Below are 22,260 nucleotides of genomic sequence, written 5' to 3' on the forward strand. Positions count from 1 at the left end.
GAATAATACCAGGTGCTCTAAGCTTTTGTGTTTTCTTCCCTACTTATATAATGAACTGGAGATTAGAGTGGCTGAGCTTTAAATAGCCCTCTCTTTGCAGAAGTTTTATCTTACGGCCATTCCAGCCTGGCTATGCCCGATCTCATCTGATCTCAGAAGCTAAGCAGGTTTGGGCCTGGTTAGTACTTGGATGGGAGACCGTCTGGGAATACCAGGTGCTGTAAACTTTTTGGAAATTTTTCACTAAATATATAATAATATTATTGCAAAAAAAAAAAAAAAAAAAGAGTCAATGCCCGATCTCTGAATGTTATCATTTTTGGGCCTGGTTAGTACTTGGATAGGAGACCACCTGGGAATAATACCAGGTAATGTAAGCTTTTTGGAAATTGTTCACTAATTTTATAATAATATTGAAAAAAAAAAAAGAGTCAATGCCGATCTCTGAATCTTATCATGTTTGGTTCTGGTTACTACTTGGATGGGAGACTGCCTGGGAATAATACCAGGTGCTCTAAGCTTTTGGGTTTTCTTCCCTACTTATATAATGAACTGGAGATTAGAGTGGCTGAACGTTAAATAGCCCTCTCTTTGCAACAGTTTTCGCTTACGGCCATACCAGCCTGGCTATGCCTGATCTTGTTTGATCTTGGAAGCTAAGCAGGTTTGGGCCTGGCTAATAGTTGGATGGGAGACTGCCTGGGAATACCAGGTGCTGTAAGCTTTTTGGAAATTTTTCACTAATTATATAATAACATTTTTTTTAAAAAAGAGTCAATGCCTGATCTCTGAATCTTAGCATGTTTGGTTCTGGTTACTACTTGGATGGGAGACTGCCTGGGAATAATACCAGGTGCTCTAAGATTTTGGGTTTTCTTCCCTACTTATATAATGAACTGGAGATTAGAGTGGCTGAACTTTATAGAGCCCTCTCTTTGCAGCAGTTTTCGCTTACGGCCATACCAGCCTGGCTATGCCTGATCTCATTTGATCTCGGAAGCTAAGCAGGTTTGGGCCTGGTTAGTACTTGGATGCGAGACTGCCTGGGAATACCAGGTGCTGTAAGCTTTTTGGAAATTCTTCACTAATTATATAATAATATTGAAAAAAAAAGAGTCAATGCCCGATCTCTTAATCTTAGCATATTTGGTTTTGGTTACTACTTGGATGGGAGACAGCCTGGGAATAATACCAGGTGCTCTAAGCTTTTGTGTTTTCTTCCCTACTTATATAATGAACTGGAGATTAGAGTGGCTGAGCTTTAAATAGCCCTCTCTTTGCAGAAGTTTTATCTTACGGCCATTCCAGCCTGGCTATGCCCGATCTCATCTGATCTCAGAAGCTAAGCAGGTTTGGGCCTGGTTAGTACTTGGATGGGAGACCATCTGGGAATACCAGGTGCTGTAAACTTTTTGGAAATTTTTCACTAAATATATAATAATATTATTGCAAAAAAAAAAAAAAAAGAGTCAATGCCCGATCTCTGAATGTTATCATTTTTGGGCCTGGTTAGTACTTGGATAGGAGACCACCTGGGAATAATACCAGGTAATGTAAGCTTTTTGGAAAGTGTTCACTAATTTTATAATAATATTGAAAAAAAAAAAGAGTCAATGCCGATCTCTGAATCTTATCATGTTTGGTTCTGGTTACTACTTGGATGGGAGACTGCCTGGGAATAATACCAGGTGCTCTAAGCTTTTGGGTTTTCTTCCCTACTTATATAATGAACTGGAGATTAGAGTGGCTGAACGTTAAATAGCCCTCTCTTTGCAACAGTTTTCGCTTACGGCCATACCAGCCTGGCTATGCCTGATCTTGTTTGATCTTGGAAGCTAAGCAGGTTTGGGCCTGGCTAATAGTTGGATGGGAGACTGCCTGGGAATACCAGGTGCTGTAAGCTTTTTGGAAATTTTTCACTAATTATATAATAACATTTTTTTTTAAAAAGAGTCAATGCCTGATCTCTGAATCTTAGCATGTTTGGTTCTGGTTACTACTTGGATGGGAGACTGCCTGGGAATAATACCAGGTGCTCTAAGCTTTTGGGTTTTCTTCCCTACTTATATAATGAACTGGAGATTAGAGTGGCTGAACGTTAAATAGCCCTCTCTTTGCAACAGTTTTCGCTTAAGGCCATACCAGCCTGGCTATGCCCCATCTAGTCTGATCTCGGAAGCTAAGCAGGTTTGGGCCTGGTTAGTTCTTGGATGGGAGACTGCCTGGGAATGGCCCTTGACCCCTCCAAGTCCCTATCCTGGGGCCTGATCACTGTGAAAAAAAAAAACAGATCAGTATTATCGTCCACTTTAGCTAGGCTACTGTAGCCTTCATATGGTATGAGTCATGCCAAGCATTTTATAATGCCACTGTCAAAACAATGTTTAGCATAGGCATACCTTTTTGTGCATTAACTGAACATTTGTGTGATGGCAACGACATGTGTTGATGACTGAGCGGTGATTGTAGTCGGGGACAAAGCACTGCACCATGTTGCTGATGTTATTGTTAACCACTTTCGCACGCACACAATATAAAATGCACGATGATAAATATAAAAATCAATACACAATACCAATAGAAAACACTGTTTATTTACACGATTAATACTGAAAGAACTACTATTACTGCACATTTACTATTTAAAATAAAATTCACTGGAGAAAAAAGTTTGTGCGAGCGGCCATCGTCAGATTTGAAAGTCGCTCAAAAGGCTCTTTCGCGGTTGTGGCTCCAGTCTAATTCAATGAGGCACGGTGGTTTATGGGATCAGTAGTTCCTTGCGCTAGAAATGAAAATGATATGTTATATGCTTATGAGTTCAGCCGTAGCTGGTTATCCTCACACATACTCTAAAACTCTTTAGATACGGATTTTTCCGAAAGTCAATGGGAGAAATGAATGGGAAATTTACTTCCGGCACTCTGGCTGTGGGCGGGACTGTGATGCTCTATACTAAGCCTTGTTTCCCTCTGAAATGGTTAATGTTCTTTTTTATGTTTTTTGGAGTAAGACCATGAAGACTAGAATCTCTGACTTGAATGTTTTATTAAGTATAATACGATGTCTGTCACTTAATGTAACAAACACAATTCTTCAATAAAAACAATAAAAAACAATTAATTTAACAAATGTGTTTGCACATATCTGTTTGAAGTATGAATGGATGCACTTTAAAAATAAACTTGAGACTTTTAGTAACACTTTTTGCAAGATCACTGAAAAAAATCTTAGAAACTATATTAGGCTACTTGAACAAAGTGTAATTTGCTCATATCTGAGATATTATTCACTCTGTAGGCCCTATTCGCCCTGTAGGGTGCATGTAAAATGTACACATAAAAGGACCTACATTGAATTTTTGAAAAATACTTTATCTTTACCTTACTGGTAAGTAATTCAGCCTGTTTTACTCAATACAGTTTCATGTGAAAGTCTTTACATGAAGTGGACAAATCAAGTGGAAAAACGGGAAAACAGCAGTGAGAGGAATAATATATTTGGAATTTTTTTTATTTTTTATTATTTGTTCAACAATATATATCTACATATCAGAAATAAATACACAACAATAATAATAACACAGGTAACAAGGTAAACAGAATAGAATTAACATTAATTATTAAGTAATTTAGCAGAAAATATAGCAAAATAGTTACAAGTTATTATTTACAGGATTCTTATTACAAGATTTATACATGTACACACTGAGCAATATACAATGTACATACAATATATACAAGGGGATGAGATAATGCAGTACAATGGTATGCGATGTTAAGCAGATATTTACATTCACTAAAAACATCTTTTTTTCTATGTGAAAATAGGTATGTGTTTTATAGATGGTGTATAATGAATCGGTGAATTGGTATAAGAGCTAGATATAGTAGCAAATATGGCTTACTATATTTTAGCCTTATAATGAGAATATAAATAACATGGCAAATAGTACATTGTAACCTACAAAGTGTAAATAATGTTGAGGACATGTAAATCTCTGTAACCCACACCATGTCTAAACCAGGACCAAATTATGGCAAAATCTAAACTAGGTCTAATCCAGGTCTGAACCAAGTCCAAACCATAACCCAGAAATCTGCTATTGTGATTTGGGGGGTGTAGTAGCAGATGTAGTTGTAGTTTTTTTTTTTTTTTAGTTCCTCATCTACTACACTTTTGAAGTATTCAAAACTGTTGAACTCAACACCTTCAAAACCTGTAGTGGTGGACTTCCTAGTTGCTGGGCAATAGGTGAATATTTTTTGGCGACTTTCAGCAGCCTTGTCTTTGGAGGGCGTGTACCTCTTACGCTGCCCACCACACTGGGTACTTGGCAGGCCCCACAAGGCCTCATGGATTTATGAGGCTTGATTAATCTAGATCTCAGCGCAGGAGGCGGTGCGAAAGGTATGAACCCTTGACTGCTGGATGCCCTGCAGAGCATCATGGATGGTCTCTGTGGCTGTGCAGGAACCACTACCAGGACAGGTGCTGCTGACGCTCTGGGTGGGATGTACGTGGCCACAGGGGTTTTAGGTTGAATGGGCCGGTTGACAAGCATTTCCACATCTAACCTGCAAAAATAAATCATACATGCGATAATGAGTATAATTCATGAGAAATAATGTGTATGACTATCAAGTCACATGGTTTGTTGTGTTTAAGTTTAAACCACCCATGTTCACATATGGTAATAAAGTAGTAAACTCACATACTTGTGAAATGAATAACTGAACAACTTACCTCCGCTTCTGACCATGCTTTTTCCCAGCTACATGACGTAGGCTCTGGTACTGAACCTGAGGTCGATCTGGAGCTGGAAGGGATTCTGGCAGAGTAGGAGCTGCTGGCATTGGTTCTTCTGACAGCACTCTTTGGTGGGGTTTCACTTTTGGTATTACTGTTGCCCTGTAGTTAGCCTTTTTCTCTTCCCGTGCCATGAATGTAGAGGTGGACTTGGCATTCAGATTGGGCAGAGGAATGGAGAAACCGTTGAAGATGGGATCGTCTCTGACTCGGTCTACAATCCTTTTATACTGGCTCTTGATTTCATTGGTGATTTTAGTGGGGGAGGTGAGACGACTGGCTGGTGGCCGGTTTTTAAGCATCTTAATAATAAGGTACAACAGACGACTATCCTCAGTCACCTGGGCTGCCTGAGGGTACCTCATCCAGGAAAACTTTGTCTTCTGGGCTGCTCTGGTCTCAGGTGTGTCAGCTCCCAAGCATCTGCCAAACAGGGTGTAACCCCACCTTGACTCATACCTTTTTACAAAGTTGGCTGCAGACCTGTCATGCTCATGCAGAGCACCAAATGCAGTGCCAATCTTCAGCCTTAGGTCAGCTGGCACTAGGTGAAGGTCACTGTTGTCTGCCAGTTCTAAAATGAGCAGGGCCAAGGCTTCCACTTCCTCCAGCCCAGGACTAGTCACCAGTGTGTCTAGGCAGTTACAACAACTAACAGTAGACTAATTAATACAACATGGCAATGCTGCAGTTAATTTGTTTCATATTATGTAAAATAAAAATGAATTATATCATACATACTTGTCATGGATAGAATATGCATGATATTTATAGATATTTGAATGCTTAGTTTGTATCTATATTGTTATAATGCAATATTGTGTACCTTGCTGGGCATAGTAATCCTTTGCAGTGAAGCTGGTTGACTGGCACATGGCATACTCTACTCCAAGGAGCTCCTCCTCATCTGGGTCCTTTTATACAGCAGGGTAGGGCATTGGAGCGGCAAAGTTGGGCTCGAGGACATGCTCTTTACCGAAGAGCACCTCAGCCTGCTGATTCAGGCGCTGAATCTGCCGCGGGTCCATACAACATGTCTGCCTGCCATAACCACCAGCAACCCGGAGTGATTCCATGCGGCTGTTCCACTGCACAGCAAATGCAACCAGATAGACCTGAAAGACATGATTATTCATGCATTATTGTACATCAGAAACTAATTTTGATTACAGAGTGGACATAATAGAGATATAATATGCCTATGAACAATAATGTGTAATCAATAATTTTTTATATATTAAAGCTGTTTATACTTACTTGAAATGGCATAACTCCACATCTCTGTGAGGGAATGGCATTGTACAGGTGTGAGTGCAAGCCCTCCAAGGAGTTACTGCCTCGCCAACACCTGTACTTGTTCAGGCGGACACCATTCAGCACCACCACCTTCACTGACACATACAGCTGGATGCCAGGGGGGTCCTATAAAACATACATTGCTTATTTATTATGGTGTCTGTGAGTTTGAGTTTGTAAGATTTTACAAAAATGTTTACCCACCTGCATACAAATAAGATGCTTGCTTGCAGTTGCCCAGTGAGAGTCCACTGCCTGTGCTGATTTGAACAGGTGGATTCCATCAATGTCAAGGCCTGCAGGTCCACTGAACTCCGTAATGACGGACTCAATTGTCTGTAACAATCATTCACATTTATTTTATACAGTTATATCGCTTAAAATGTGAAATTATTTCAATAATTGGAAGTATTTCCAAAATGAAATATAGTATATAATATATAATATATTTAGTGAATTATGTTTTGAGCTTCTTATACATTTAGATTATACATGGATTAATAGTACACTTAACCTCAACTCCACGGGTGATCCGTCTGACATAGGACCTAATCTGGTGAGGTTTGAGGAAGGCTATCAATGTCCTCGTCTGAAAGACTGGCATACAACTCCTGGTTGCCCTTCCTGACTGCCTGGATTAGGAGCACCATATTGTCCTTGTAGTAGGCCAGCACTGCACCTGCAAGGGCACTCATGAACACCCCATACTTGGCATGGCTCTGTTTGATGACAACAGCATCCCAGCGGTGCAGCCAGTGTTGGATGTCCAGTCTGACCACAGTGCCCTTCTGCACCCAGTCCCTGAAAAGATTCTCCAGGAAGGATGAACCACTGTCACTGAAGCAATATAAATTCAGCATATGTTCTTTGTTTTATGTTTTTTACATTAAATGAATGACAAATTTTATCAGGGTATATGGATGTGTTATTGCCTACCGACAACAGTTGTTATCTGCATATATGACAGTTGGTGCAGGAGCCCTAGCTCGTTCTTGGTCAAAAACTGTCCCCACTCGTTCAGCACACTGGTCACATACTGCATGATGCCCTGGCCATCACCATATATCTTCTTAAGGACCTGGAAAACACAAAGCAGAACATTCATTTGATAGTTTCTATCAATAACCTGTCTGTCCAATATAATTTATATGAATTACAGTGCATGTACATTTTGTATCCATCACATTTGAACACTGAACAGTGAGGCCAAAGTCCCTTATTCAAAACAATAAGCTGGGTCAATTCACTTTAAAGTGGCTAAATAAATATTAAGTCAGCTTAACTTCATGAATTGATTCAAAACACATACCTTTTTTGTACCATCAATGCAGAGGATGTCTCCAGTCACACTGAGGATTGAGGCTCTGTACACAGGCATCTTCTCCATCTCCATGATTATGTGTGCACACGGAGGAGTGTAAGTACCAGCAGCTTTGACAAAGGACAGGATGCTCTTCTGATACGATGCAGATCCAGCTGTGTGGGCTTCGTACAGGAGAGTCTGGTACAGGTCACGGCGCTCCACATACCACTCATCATGTCCCTGGTGCAGCAGTCTCTGTACTTTGTTCATGGACACACTGTTGACCCTGTCATTCAGAAGAGTAACCACACCTTTGTCAATGGCACACTTCCCACATAGTATGGCAGGAAACATGCTTCTGATGGCCGGGGCCAAGTTCATCAGAATCTTGGGACTGTGTGCCAGCCAAATGTACTGCTGAACATGATGACTCTCCTCATCTTCACTGTCTGCGTCACTATGTGTCTTACTCACTGCCCGCCTCATCTTTTCACAATGTGAACACTTCAGCTTCTCCGTCAACAGGGTGTAATTGTACTTCATCCCACCCACTTGCCTGGTATAACTACCAAAGCCTTTCTTCTCAAGGTATTCATCTGGTGGTGCAGGGCAGTTGGAGCTAGGGCAGCGGATCTTGGCTTGCATCACACCAACTGGGCGCCAGAAGAAGACAGGGGTTGTGAAAAAGGCCATCATGTTGGGCAGTCCTCCCTTGACAGAAGTAGGAATTGGGGGTGGGTGGAACTCCATCTTCTCCTTTAAAAGCCTTCTCTCCACAATCTCTCCTTTGGCATTTATTGTATTGGATAGGCCTCTCAAACAGACCATACATCTCATCGCATTTCAGCCACTTGATGTTAGGAGGAGCTATTCCATTGCCTTGTGTAGATGGAGGAGGATGCTCCCAGTATTTCTGCCAGCCCTCCAGCAAGATGTTACCGGTTTCTGAGGCAGAGGTGTCTACAGGTGAAGATGGTCTTCCCTGAGGTGTGCTGAGGCTCAGGGAAGAGTCCTGACTCACAGCCGGTGTGAGCTCTCCCCAGGTGGTCAGCTGTGTGGAGACCGCTACCTCAGACTCTTCAAGGACAGTCTCTTTAGAAAAATTCTTACAAAATGTATTGAGCACATTCCTTAAGATGTGAATATAATGACAAATATAAACATAATCAAAATAAACAAAGTTTGTTTCTATTTTCCATGTTATCAGAACTTATTTTAAAGAACACAAATGATATTTGATACAAAAATTTTAGTATAGAGTTGCTACAAAAAATATAGGCAATAGTTAAAAAAAATATTGTAATATAATAAAAAGTCCAACATATCACATCTACAAATTAAATTGTTTTATGTATCTAAATGCCAACAAGCAGCTAGGTTGATAATATCCCTCACCCTGCTGAAAATTAAAGTGAAATATCATTATCAGTGCCATAAAATGTGTGATATTTCGGCAGTGTATGTTTAGTTAGATGTCTGAAATACATCAGTAAGAACATTTTATATGAATTTTAAAATCGAGTTATGGCGTGTTAAATGTTAATCACCAGCAGCTGCCAACAATTCAGCATCACTGGCATAGTCAGGATCCTGCTGGAACTTACAAAGGGTAGATTCAGTCTTCTTTCCTTTGTCTTTCCTTGACTCCTGTTCATGCAGAAAATAAAGAAATTGAAGAAAAACACATACAAAGTTGTACTGTACCACATAAACACAAGTATTTCACTGTTACCACTTCCTATGTCTAAAGCACAAGCTTTTGTGCGGAGTAAACATTGATGATTTTACTATTGGAGGTGCATTACATGTGCCTAACTGATTTACACATGCACTACACTTTTTTTTAATAAACAAAACAAAAGTAAATATAATTTAATTATTTAATCTCAGTTAAAGGGTCAAAGTTACCTCCAAACGTTTGTCAAGATGAAAGGTGATTGGTGGGAACTCTCTGGCATACTGCAGCAATCGTTCCTTTTGCCACTTTAGGAGATCGTTCTTCTCACCCTGCTGGCAATATTCAGACAGCATCCATATGACCCAGCCCACATCATTTTCAAGCAGCCATCTGAAAGGCTGTCCTGCATATTTGCCGAACGTGACAACTAGCTGGCCTTTCCACATTTCCCATCCAGCTTTCTTTGCAGTAGCCTCCGCCTTTACAGAATCCAGACTGGGGTCTAGTGCCTTGCTGGGGGCCATTACCACACTCTTAACTGCATCCGTACACTGCAGCTTGGCCTCTCCCTGCCTGTACAGATGGATGCATGGGTACAGGTGCTGTTTTTGGTGGCTGCTCAGCTGCTGTTTCAGTGAGAATCTTTTCCCACACACTTCACACACATGTTCCTTTGGACCATGAAGCTGCAGTCAGGTTGGACTTTACAGAGAAACTACCACCACATACACTGCACTTGTGTCCCACCAAATCCATGTTTTTTATCTGTTGTAATAAAACAGAAACAGATTCAGATTAGTTTCTTCTTTTCAAACTGTACATGGGACTAAACACTGGAAGACCAGGAGATTCAAAACATGTACACAAGTAACAGTACTGTTATTACTATTACTTAAAGTAAATAATAATAATAAAAAACACTACACAAGTACTGAGTTATCTTTATGGATGTTATCTGATTTGTTATCTGACCTTTTAAAGTGATATTTCATATGATTAGCTGAAAGTTCAAAAGGTAATGCTTTTATAATTTTAGACTATATTTTTGCTTGCCTTGTGTTTTCAGTGTTTTAACATGTTATTGAATGTTAATGGCTTATCAGTTACAGTGAGACAAAATAGTTTAGATTAGTTGAGATAGCCGGAAAAACAGGCCTAAACTGTTTTAATGTACAGTATGTAGTCAGTTAATTCCAACAGGACAAACTGGCAAGTGACAGTTGTGTTACTAGCCATAAGTAAAATCGACCTGTATTTGGATAGTAGGTTACTCCTAATGTCCAGCCCTGATAGTGCTTGGGTATTTCCAAAGTATTTACTTTTTTGTAAAACATTACAAAGCCTATGAAGAATTACTGCCGTTTACGATTCATGTTAGTAACGTTAGTTAGATGGGCGATTGTATTTTCCCTTAATGGTTTTAAAACTTTAACAGTTAATAACTTTGTAATTACTGCACGTAAATCCATGCAGAAAAAAACAGCCTGACTATGCCCGATCTCGTCTGATCTTGGAAGCTAAGCAGGTTTGGGCCTGGTTAGTACTTGGATGGGAGACCGCCTAGGAATACCAGGTGCTGTAAGCTTATTGGAAATTTTTCACTTATTATATAATAATATTGAAAAAAAAAAAAGAGTCAATGCCAGATCCCTGAATCTTATCATGTTTGGTTCTGGTTACTACTTGGATGGAAGACTGCCTGGGAATAATACCAGGTGCTCTAAGCTTTTGGGTTTTCTTCTGCATTTAACCCATCCGAAATGCACACACACAGAGCAGTGAACACACACACACATACACACGGAGCAGTGGGCAGCCATTTATGCTGCGGCGCCCGGGGAGCAGTTGGGGGTTCGATGCCTTGCTCAAGGGCACCTAAGTCATGGTATTGAAGGTGGAGAGAGACTGTACATGCACTCCCCCACACACAATTCCGTCCAGCCCGAGACTAGAACCCACAACCCTTCGATTGGGAGTCCAACCCTCTAACCATTAGGCCACGACTTCCCCTAGGAAGGTGCTGTAAGCTTATACTGTAAGCAATACTAGGTGCTGTAAGCTTTTTGGAAAATTTTCACTAAATATATAATAATATTAATTGCAAAAAAAAAAAAAAGAGTCAATGCCCGATCTCTGAATGTTATCATGTTTGGGCCTGGTTAGTACTTGGATGGGAGACCGCCTGGGAATACCAGGTTCTGTAAGCTTTTTGGAATTTTTTCACTAATTATATAATAATATTGAGAAGAGAAAAAAAAGAGACAATGCCCAATCTCTGAATCTTAGCATGTTTGGTTCTGGTTACTACTTGAATGGGAGACTGCCTGGGAATAATACCAGGTGCTTTAAGCTTGTGGGTTTTCTTCCCTACTTATATAATGAACTGGAGATTATAGTGGCTGAACTTTAAATAGCCCTTTCTTTGCAGCAGTTTTCGCTTATGGCCATACCAGCCTGGCTATGCCCGATCTCGTCTGATCTCGGAAGCTAGGCAGGTTTGGGACTGGTTAGTACTTGGATGGGAGACCGCCTGGGAATACCAGGTGCTGTAAACTTTTTGGAAATTTTTCACAAAATATATAATAATATTATTGCAAAAAAAAAGAAAAAAAGAAAAAAGAGACAATGCCCGATCTCTGAATGTTATCATGTTTGGGCCTGGTTGGTCTTTGGATGGGAGACCGCCTGGGAATACCAGGTGCTGTAAGCTTTTTGGAAATTTTTCACTAATTATATAATAATATTGAAGGAAAAAAAAAAAAAAAAAAAAGAGACAATGCCCGATCTCTGAATCTTATCATGTTTGGTTCTGGTTACTACTTGGATGGGAGACTGCCTGGGAATAATACCAGGTGCTCTAAGCTTTTGGGTTTTCTTCCCTGCTTATATAATGAACTGGAGATTAGAGTGGCTGAACTTTAAATAGCCCTCTCTTTGCAGCAGTTTTCGCTTACGGCCATACCAGCCTGGCTATGCCACATCTCGTCTGATCTCAGAAGCTAGGCAGGTTTGGGACTGGTTAGTACTTGGATGGGAGACCGCCTGGGAATACCAGGTGCTGTAAACTTTTTGGAAATTTTTCACAAAATATATAATAATACTATTGCAAAAAAAAAAAAAAAAGAGACAATGCCCGATCTCTGAATCTTATCATGTTTGGTTCTGGTTACTACTTGGATGGGAGACTGCCTGGGAATAATACCAGGTGCTCTAAGCTTTTGGGTTTTCTTCCCTGCTTATATAATGAACTGGAGATTAGAGTGGCTGAACTTTAAATAGCCCTCTCTTTGCAGCAGTTTTCGCTTACGGCCATACCAGCCTGGCTATGCCCGATCTCATCTGATCTCGGAAGCTAAGCAGGTTTCGGCCTGGTTAGTACTTGAATGGGAGACTGCCTGGGAATACCAGGTGCTGTAAGCTTGCTTACGGCCATACCAGCCTGGCTATGTCTGATCTCGGAAGCTAAGTGGCTTACGGCCATACCAACCTGAGGGCGCTAGAGAGCTACAGGAATTGTTGGCTGCAGTTGGGAGAGGACGGAACTTGTAAATGGAGTAAAAATCAAGGGAAAACTGTGTGAAATAAAAAGGATACAGAACAGGGAGTACGTTGTCTCCTTTATGCATTTGCCCGCTTACCTAGATGACGTGGATATTTTGGACAAGCTAGAGGGCTGGAGAGTAATTCCTACCTCTCAAATAAGGAGAAGGTGCTATCCGGGAACTGACATTAAGAATGGTACAAGATTCATAAAGGTGAAATTCCCAAGAGAAGTGGCATCTTTACCCTACAGTACACGCTTTGAAACAACGGAGGGAACACAGCACTTTAGGATTATCCACAGCCAGCAGGTGAAGACCTGCAGATTATGCATGAGTCCAAAGCATATCTTCAAAGATTGTCCAGAGTTTGCTTGTTATAAATGCGAGGAATAAGGCCACTTCGCAAGGGATTGTAAAGCAGTCAAGTGCCCTGAATGTTTTAAAACTTTAAACAAATGTGAATGCTGGATGGATAACAGAGAAGGGGAAGAAGAAAAAGAAGAGGAAGAAGAAGAGGAGAGTGGACAGATGCCAGAAGAGGCCACGGAAAGGAAAGAAATGCAAGAAATGGAGGAGCAGCAGGATTTAACAGTTGAAGAGGAGAGGAAGAATGGAAATGTAAAAGATTTGAGCAAAAATGAAGAAAGAAGGAATGAGGAGGGAAGTATGGAGGAAGGAATATGTACAGCAGTTGGAGTTAAAACAAATTCAATGGACGAGTATAATGGAGGAGGAAAAAGCCAAAACATGGAGAAGAGCGATGGAAATGAAGGACATGATCTGGAAGATAAAAGGGGAGGTAAAGACTCGGGACAAATGGGGAGAAGAAGATCATTTAAGGTAACACCAAATTTAGAAGCATGTAAAAACAGAAGGTAAATTTTGAAAAGTGTAAACAGATTTGATGTGTTAAGAAACCTAGAAGAAAAAGAAGACTGAAAATGGAGAAAATGAGGAATATTTTTAATTATTTATTAATTTTTATGGTTTTGAATTTTATATCATGGAATGCAAGAGGTTTATTGAATGTGGAAAATTTTTAAAAGATGAAGGAGCTATGTAAAGGAGCAAATGTTATTTTACTACAAGAAACAACCTGGAAAAAAGAAAAAATGGAGGATTTTAAAAGCAGCTGGAATGGAGATGTTTTTATAACAATGGCGATGAAAGTGGAAGAGGAAGTGGGGTAGCCATTTTAACTAAAAGAGATGGGTGTGGACAAGTGAAAGTCATATATGATGATGGAGCAGGTAAAAGTTTAGCGGTGGAAATGAATTGTGAGGAACGAAAGACGATATTATATAACATACATGCACCAGGAGAGGAAAAAAAAGAAAATTGTTTTTTTTTTTTTTTTTTTTTTACAATTTAAGAACTTTGATCTCAAAGGAGGAAAATGTATTTATAATGGGTGATTTTAATACACTTTTCAGTAAAATTGACATGGCAGAAGGAATGGTGTATAAATCAGATAAAGGGAGAAAAGAGCTTAATATTTTAATAGAAGAAAATGATCTTATTGATGTATGGAGGGAAAGAAATGAGAAAAAAAGAGAATACTCAAGACAGCAAATAGTGCAAAACTGTATGTGCCAAACTAGAATTGATTTTGTTTTAATTAAAAGAGCTTTGGGGAAATATGTAGAAAAAGTGTATTAAAAAGAGACAACTTTGAGTGATCATAAAATGTTGTTTGTACAGATGGATTTTAGGGAATTTGAGAGAGGGCCAGGGGTATGGGTTTTAAATTCAGGAATTTTAAGGAAAAAAGATTATAGGATGGGTGTAGAAAGACTAATAGAAAATAGAGAGGAAAATAGAATGTATAAAGAAGACAAAAGAATTTGGTGGGATAATATAAAGTATGACATAAAGAAATATTCAATAGAGTATAGTAATTTAATACAGAGGGTGAAAGGAATGAAGGAAAGAAAAGTGAGAAAGGATTTAAAGGAGGGATTAAGTAAAGAAAGAAGTAATTTACAAAAGATAGTAATGCTGGAGGAAAAATTAAGTGAAATAGAAGAAGAAAAGTGCAGAGGTGCTATCATAAGAAGTAAAGCAAGGTATACAGTGGAAGGGGAAAAATGTACCAAGTTATTTTTCAATTTAGAAAAAAGCAGACAAAATAAAAGAAATAATAGGGAAAGGTGGGAGAAGAGTAAAGGAAACAAAATAAATACTTAAAGAAATAAAGGACTATTATGAAAACTTGTTTAATGGAAAAGGAATAGATAAAACAAAGAAATAGTTTTTAATAGAACATATCACATTAAAATTGGAAGAGCATGACAAATAAGTAGGGGAAAAAGAGATACAACAGGAAGAAATTGAAATGGCAATATCGCAATTAAAAGGAGGGAGAATTTGATAGAGTGGAACATGAGTTTTTATTTGATATTCTAAAGAAAATTGGTTTTGGAGAGAATTTTATTAAGTGGATTAAAGTTTTATATAAAGGAGCAATGAGTAAGATAAAGTGCAATGGGTTTTTTACAAATGCTTTTAAAATTACAAGATCAATTAGACAAGGTTGCCCATTGTCACCTCAACTTTACTCTTTGGTAGCAGAGCCCTTAGGGATTGCTATCCAAAGAAATATAGATATTAAAGGAATAAAAATTGGGGGTAACATAGAAGCGCAAAAAATCTTTCAATATGCTGAAGATACAACCTTAATAGTGAATGATGTGGATAGCATAAGTAAAGCAATAGAGACTGTGTAAACATATTGTAAAGGTTCTGGAGCAAAGGTGAATGTGGAAAAAACTGTGTTCAGGAGGATTGGGGAAGCCAAAATATTACCAACTTGTTTTGCTTTTAAAGAAGAAGAGCACATGAAAATTTTAGGGATAATCTTTGGGAAAGATGAGAAGAATAGTGGGAATATGATGTGGGAGGAGAAATTGGGAGGAATGGAAAGGAGATTAACTTTTTGGAAGCAAAGGAATTTAAATTTGAAAGGGAAAGTCTTAATAGTAAACACCTTACTTTTATCCAAAATGTGGTATGCGTTATCAGTAATGCCCATACAAATGTGGGCTGAAAAGAGATTAAAAAAATGTATTTTAAACTTTTTATGGCATTTTTTTTTTTTTTTTTCAAAATGGACGGATTATATGGTAACGACTAGGAACTGGCTGGAGAGACTCGAATGGCAAATGACAATGGACTGGCAGGAGGAATACGCACGGCAAGCGACACTGGACTGGCTGGAGGAACATGCATGGCAATCGACACTGGACTGGCTGGAGGAACAAGCATGGCAAACGAGACTGGGCTGGCTGGAGGAACAAGCATGGCAAACGACACTGGGCTGGCTGGAGGAACACTCACGGCAAACGGCACTGGACTGGAGAAGCGACAAAGTGCTGGAAATGGAAAAGATCAAGAAGCAAGGAAAAAATTTGCTGAAAGAAAATATTTAAAGGAGGCAACAGTGATTGTGAGTACAGAGAATGTGAGTGGTGTGAGAGGAGGGGATATAATTAAAGCAATCTCAGAAAAAAATTTGAAGTAGAAAGGTGTTGGCTGTAAGACCCAGACAAGGCAAAGAATATGAACTGACACTGGAACAGGAAAAAATGTGTGACATTTTAATTAATGGATTGACAATAAAAGGAGTGGACTGTGAAGTAAAAAAACTGCAAAATAAAGATTACATTGTTTCCTTCATGCACCTGCCTGTCTACCTGGAGGATAAAGAAATTTTGGACAAATTGGAAGGATGGGGGGTATCCCCCATATCTAAAATCAAAAGAATGTGCTATCCGGGAACTGACATTGAAGACGGTACAAGATTTGTTAAGGTGAGGTTCCCCAAAGAAGTGGCATCACTCCCTTATAGCACAAAGGTTGAAACAGCCGAGGGCCCGCAGTACTTTAGGGTGATGCACAGCCACCAGGTTTAGATGAGACTGCAATGCTGTCAGGTGCCCGGATTGCCAAAGATTTTTAAATAAATGTGAATGCTGGATGGAGGGAGTGGTAGGAGAAAGGGAAAAACAGGTGGACAGACAGGTGCATGAAGGAAACAACAATGAAGAAGGACATTGTGAAGAAAGACAAGAAGAGGATGAATTACAACCAAAGGAAACAGAGAAAGGAACAAACAACAGACAGGAAGGACAAGGAGAAGGAGAAAAAGAAAAAGAAAATGATGAACAGATAAGAGAAGAGGACACACAATTGACCCCGATGGACATATCTTCTATTCATGGACAAAAAGGAAAAGAACAAGACAAAGAAACCGAGAACAAAGGAGAAATACGTATGGAGGAGGATGAGAAGGAAAAGGTGGAGAGGGGACAAATACAAAGAAGATCGCTACAGGTAAAGCCAAATATAGGAACTGCAAGGAAAAAAGTTAAATGTTTTAACAGTTTTGAGGTGTTAAAGGAAATGGAGGAGAAAGACTGAGAATGGTGGGTTTTAGTTATTTATTATTTTTCTTTTTAATGGTTTCAAGTGTTGTGACTTTTAATGCAAGAGGACTCTTGAACTTAAAGAAATTTGAATACGTAAAAGAAAAATGTAAAAGAGAAGACATTATTGTACTTCAAAAAACAAACTGGAGAGAAAATGTAATGAATGATTATAAAAAGAGATGGGAAGGAGGGATTTTATACAATAATGGAGATGGGAGAGGTGTGGCTTTTTTAATGAAGGATGATGTTTTTAAAGCAAGTCAAATTTTATACAAAGATACAATGGGGAAATGTATGGTTGTTCAGATAAAACATGAAGGAAGGGAATTGATTTTAGTAAATATATATGCACCAACGGTGGAGAAAGAAAAGAAAGAGTTTTTTTATGTTTTAAGAAGTATTGTAAAGAAGTATAAAGAAATAATATTGATGGGGGATTTTAATATGGTTTTTAGTTAACAAGACATGGCAGAAGGAATGGTTTTTAAAAATGACAAGGGGAGAAAAGAACTAAAGGCATTAATGGCAGAAAATAATATGATAGATGTGTGGAGAGAAAGGAATGAAAAGAAAAAGGAGTTTTCAAGAAGGCAAATAGTGGGGCAGTTTGTGTGCGAAACAAGAATTGACTTTATTTTATGTACGAGAAATGTGGAGAATTTTATAGAAAAGATTAAGTATCAAGAAACAAGTTTTAGTGATCACAAGTTTTTATTTTTTAAATTGGACTGGGATAAAGTGCAAAGAGGGCCAGGAATATGGGTTTTAAATACAAAAATGTTAGAAAATGAAGACTATATTTTAAAGGTTAAAGAAATTATAGAAAAAGAAAAGGAAAATGAAATGTATGAAGACGATAAGAGAATATGGTGGGAGAATGTAAAGGTTTTAATAAAAAAAAAATCTCAATTAAGTATTGCAGTATAGTACAGAAATGCAAAAGATACAAAGAAAAAGAAATAAAAGAAAGTTTGGAAGTGGAATTGAATGAAGAAAATAAAGATATACAAAAGATAAGGGAAGTGGAGGAAAAACATAAAGAAATAGAGGAAACAGAATATGAGGGGGCAAGGTTAAGAAGCAAAGCTAAATATACTGTGGAGGGAGAAAAACGCATTTTTTTTTACTTGGAGAAAAAGAGTGGGAAAGCTGAAATAATAAAACAGATAAGAGGAAAAAATGGGGAAGTTGTAGAAGGGAATGAATAAATAATTTTTATGAAGATCTTTTTAGTGCAAGGTGTGTAGAAGAAAACAAAAAAGGGAACTGTTGAATCAGATAAAAGTAAAAATTAGTAAGGAAGATAAAATAGAATGCGATCAAAAAATTGGGAGAAGAAGAGATTGAAAGAGCAATACAGCAGCTGAATAAAAATAAAAGTCCAGGAATAGATGGTTTAGGAAGTGAATTTTATATATGTTTTAAAGAGATTTTAACAAATATTTTAAAGGAAGTTTTTAGTGAAGTTTTTGAACAAGAAGAAGTTAATGAAAGAATGGGGATGGGTATAACAAAATTGAAAGAAAAAAATGAAGATGGTTACGTAATTAGTTTAGATTTTTAAAAAGCATTTGATCGGGTTGAACACAGGTATTTATTTGATGTTTTAAAGGAATTTGGTTTTGGGGGAAATTTTATCAAATGGATTGAGATTTTATATAAGGGCGCTTTAACGAGAATAAAATGTAATGGGTTTTTAACAGAATGTTTTAAATCACAAGATCAATAAGACAGGGTTGTCCGCTTTCAGCGTTATTATATTCACTTGTATCGGAACCGTTAGGATTGGCTAGAAAACAAAAAGAAGAAATAATTGGAATTGAAATTGAGGAAAATAAGGCTGAAGGAAAGGTTTTTCAATATGCTGATGACACAACGTTAGTAGTTAAAGGAAAAGAGAGCGTCAAGGAAGTTATGAAGGTTGTAGAAGAATATTGTAAAGGATCTGGGAGTAAAGTAAATGAAGAAAAGACTGTATATATGAGATTTGGTAAAGCAATGGTTTTAAAGGATTGTTTTAATTTTAAGGAAGTGTAAGAAATTAGGATTTTAGGAATTTTAATGGGTAAAAATAAGAGAAAAGTATGTGATGAAATGTGGGAGAAACTAGTAACAGGGATAGAGAGAAGGTTACATTTTTGGAAATTAAGTACATTGAACTTGAAAGGGAAGGTTTTAGTATTGAATGTTTTAATGGTGTCTAAGTTATGGAATGTTTTATATGTTTCAGATATGCCATTGTGGGCAGAAAAGAGGTTGAAGAAATGTTTTCTTGACATTTCATAGGAGGGGAAACCAGCTAGAATAGCTTTTAACACGATTTTAGGGTCGGTAGAGAAGGGGGGTTAGGTTTAATGGATGTGGAACAGAGGAAAAATAGGTTAAGAGTGAAAATAGTGAGGAAATACCTACAAGAGGAGGACAAGCCAGAGTGGAAAAAAACAATGAGATACTTTTTAAACAAATGTGGGGATTTTAACATGGGGGATGGAATTTTATGGTTGAAAACGAAGAATTGGATGACAGAACGCTTACCAGAGTTTTATAGAGAAGTTTTTAGTGCTTGGGGAAAATTTTTAGATAAAGTTGAATATGATCCACATGGGAGAGAAACCATTTTAAATCAACCTCTGTTCTTAAACAAAAACATTTTAAAACAAGACAAAGGGATTTTTTTAAAGAAATGGATGGAAGTGGGGATAACAAGAGTGAGAGACGTTTTGTATGAATTTAAAGAAGGGTTTTTACCAACACAATTTATTGTAGATGCAATGGAGGAGGCAAAAGAGTATTACAGTGAACAAGAAATAAAAAATAAATATGAAATCATTAAAAGTGCAATAGTAAAGAGTGGATTAAAAGAATAGAAAGTATGGAAGGAGAGCCAAAAGAGAAATGTATTTATGTGAAATTAGGGGAAAAACTGTATGATTGTAAGGAATGTACTCTGAAAATGATTTATTGTTCTTTTAGAGATGGTGTTTTTAAAGAGCCTATTGCAAATGCATAATGGATGCAGAAATTCAAAGATTTAAAAAAAGTGTATATGGAGAAACATGACAGGGAAGTGTGTGGAAACTAAATTGGGATGTTTGGAGTATTTTATAAGGCATAAAGTGTTTTTTACTGAGGTTATTTTAAATAAAATAGGAATAGAAGAAAATGCTCTGTGTAAAGTGTGCCAGGAAAAGGAAGAGGGGATTTTACATATGTTTTTATATTGTAGAGAACTGGAGGAATTTTTAAGAAAATGTAAATGTTTAGTTAAAGATGTGACTGAAGACTGGGATGAAAATGGAATGGAATGGAAGAGAGTGGAATGGAATCTGTGTGTAATGCTAATGAAAAGTGCAATATGGGAGAGAAGAACTGTGGCTAAAAAGGAAATCATTGTGTTGGATGTTTGGACTGTGTTTAAAAGGAAAACCGAATTATATATTGAAAGACTGTATGTGTATTTTAAAGGTGGAAATATGTTGGGTTATTTTTATGATGTTTTTACCCCAAAAGTTTATTGTGTTTTAAATGATTTAATGTGGAAGCTGCCAGGAAGTGAAGGAGATTTTTTAATTATCTATGTAAAGGAAAGATGTGTAATGTAGAGATGTTTAAAGAAGAAATTCTGTATTTTCTATTGCTTGTGTTTAATCTATTGTATTTTATAGAAAAAAAAAAAAAAAAAAGGCTATGCCCGATCTCGTCTGATCTCGGAAGCTAAGCAGGTTTGGGCCTGGTTAGTACTTGGATGGGAGACCGCCTGGAAATACCAGTTAAAAAAAAAAAAAAAAAAAAAAAAGCCTATGCCCGATCTCGTCCAATCTCAGAATATAAGCAGGTTTGGGCCAGGTTAGTACTTTTGGAATTTTTCGGTAATTATCTAATAATTTTGCAAAAATAATATAAAATAAAAAAAAAGAGTCAATGCCTGATCTCAGAATCTAAGTAGGTTTGGGCCAGGTTAGTACTTTTGGAGTTTTTCAATGATTGTCTAATAATCTTGCAAAAAAAAAAAAAAAAAAAAAGTAAATGCCTAATCTCAGAATCTAAGCAGGTTTGGGCCAGGTTATTACTTTTGGAATTTTTCATTAAATGTCTAATAATCTTGCAAAAAATAAAAAAAAGAGTCAAAGAGCTCCTTCCCTACTTATATATTGCACTGGCAATTATAGTGGCTTATCTTTAAATAGCCTTCTCTTTGCGGCCTCCTTCGCTTACGGCCATACCAGCCTGGCCATGCCCGATCTCGTCTGATCTCGGAAGCTAAGCAGGTTTGGGCCTGGTTAGTACTTGGATGGGAAACCGCCTGTGAATGCCAGGTGCTGTAAACTTTTGGGTTTCCTTTCCTACTTATTTAATGCACTTGCGATTATAGTGGCTTATCTTTAAATAGCCCTCTCTTTGCAGCCTCCTTCGCTTACGGCCATACCAACCTGGCTATGCCCGATCTCGTCTGATCTAGGAATCTAAGCAGGTTTGGGCCAAGTTATTACTTTTGGAATTATTCAGTATTCATCTAATAGTTTTGTGTAAAAATAAAAAAAAGAGTCAATGTCCAATCTCAGAATCTAAGCAGGTTTTGGCCAGGTTAGTAGTTTTGGAATTTTTCAATAATTGTCTAATAATTTCTGCAAAAATAATATAAAATAAAAAAGAGCCAATACCTGATCTCTGAATCTAAGCAAGTTTGGGCCTGCTTAGTTCTTTTGGAAATTTTCACTGCATGTCTAATAATATTGCAAAAAAAAAGGAAAAAAAAGAGTCAATGCCCAATCTCAGAATCTAAGCAGGTTTGGGCCAGGTTAGTACTTTAGGAATTTTTCACTAATTGTCTAATAATCTTGCAAAAAAAAAAAAAAAAAAAAAAAAAAAAAGAGTAAAAGAGTTCCATCCCTACTTATATATTGCACTGGCAATTATAGTGGCTTATCTTTAAATAGCCCTCTCTTTGCAGCCTCCTTTGCTTACGGCCATACCAGCCTGGCTATGCCCGATCTTGTCTGTTCTCTGAAGCTAAGCAGGTTTGGGCCAAGTTATTACTTTTGGAATTTTTCAGTATTCATCTAATAGTTTTGTATTAAAAAAAAAAAGAGTCAATGTCCAATCTCAGAATCTAAGCAGGTGTGGGACACGTCAGTACTTGTGGAATATTTCTGTAATTATCTAATAATTTTGCAAAAATAATATAAAATAAAAAAGAGTCAATGC

At 37.7% G+C, this 22,260-nt stretch overlaps 2 protein-coding genes, 5 non-coding genes and 5 pseudogenes across 7 annotated transcripts; 10 read left to right on the plus strand and 2 right to left on the minus strand.

Moving 5' to 3' along the window:
* Nucleotides 1-108: 108 nt before the first annotated feature.
* Nucleotides 109-227, plus strand: LOC127945219 (5S ribosomal RNA). The gene has a single exon (XR_008150566.1). It is a non-coding gene; the product is annotated as a 5S ribosomal RNA (ribosomal RNA).
* A 378-nt stretch (nt 228-605) lies between these two features.
* Nucleotides 606-724, plus strand: LOC127945264 (uncharacterized; annotated as a pseudogene).
* Nucleotides 725-949: 225 nt separating this feature from the next.
* LOC127945532 (5S ribosomal RNA) lies at nt 950-1,068 on the plus strand. Its single transcript, XR_008150862.1, has one exon. It is a non-coding gene; the product is annotated as a 5S ribosomal RNA (ribosomal RNA).
* Nucleotides 1,069-1,291: 223 nt separating this feature from the next.
* Nucleotides 1,292-1,410, plus strand: LOC127945208 (5S ribosomal RNA). The gene has a single exon (XR_008150555.1). It is a non-coding gene; the product is annotated as a 5S ribosomal RNA (ribosomal RNA).
* Nucleotides 1,411-1,784: 374 nt separating this feature from the next.
* On the plus strand, nt 1,785-1,903 carry LOC127945275 (uncharacterized; annotated as a pseudogene).
* A 1,686-nt stretch (nt 1,904-3,589) lies between these two features.
* Nucleotides 3,590-5,474, minus strand: LOC127944822 (uncharacterized). Its single transcript, XM_052541129.1, has 2 exons — nt 4,747-5,474; nt 3,590-4,577 (listed from the first exon to the last, which is right to left on the minus strand). The coding sequence occupies exons 1-2, from the start codon at nt 5,172-5,174 to the stop codon at nt 4,172-4,174; spliced, it is 834 nt and encodes a 277-aa protein (XP_052397089.1). The 5' UTR covers nt 5,175-5,474; the 3' UTR covers nt 3,590-4,171.
* Nucleotides 5,475-7,030: 1,556 nt separating this feature from the next.
* LOC127944299 (uncharacterized) lies at nt 7,031-8,417 on the minus strand. Its single transcript, XM_052540186.1, has 2 exons — nt 7,415-8,417; nt 7,031-7,183 (listed from the first exon to the last, which is right to left on the minus strand). Exons 1-2 carry the CDS (start codon nt 8,243-8,245, stop codon nt 7,031-7,033), a joined length of 984 nt encoding a protein of 327 aa, XP_052396146.1. The 5' UTR covers nt 8,246-8,417.
* A 2,134-nt stretch (nt 8,418-10,551) lies between these two features.
* LOC127945310 (uncharacterized) lies at nt 10,552-10,671 on the plus strand (annotated as a pseudogene).
* Nucleotides 10,672-11,522: 851 nt separating this feature from the next.
* Nucleotides 11,523-11,641, plus strand: LOC127945230 (uncharacterized; annotated as a pseudogene).
* Nucleotides 11,642-12,034: 393 nt separating this feature from the next.
* On the plus strand, nt 12,035-12,153 carry LOC127945286 (uncharacterized; annotated as a pseudogene).
* A 234-nt stretch (nt 12,154-12,387) lies between these two features.
* Nucleotides 12,388-12,506, plus strand: LOC127945316 (5S ribosomal RNA). The gene has a single exon (XR_008150654.1). It is a non-coding gene; the product is annotated as a 5S ribosomal RNA (ribosomal RNA).
* An 8,758-nt stretch (nt 12,507-21,264) lies between these two features.
* Nucleotides 21,265-21,383, plus strand: LOC127945202 (5S ribosomal RNA). Its single transcript, XR_008150549.1, has one exon. It is a non-coding gene; the product is annotated as a 5S ribosomal RNA (ribosomal RNA).
* The last annotated feature ends 877 nt before the right edge of the window (nt 21,384-22,260 follow it).

This window comes from Carassius gibelio, chromosome A23 (assembly GCF_023724105.1).
Source record: "Carassius gibelio isolate Cgi1373 ecotype wild population from Czech Republic chromosome A23, carGib1.2-hapl.c, whole genome shotgun sequence".
NCBI lineage: Eukaryota > Metazoa > Chordata > Actinopteri > Cypriniformes > Cyprinidae > Carassius > Carassius gibelio.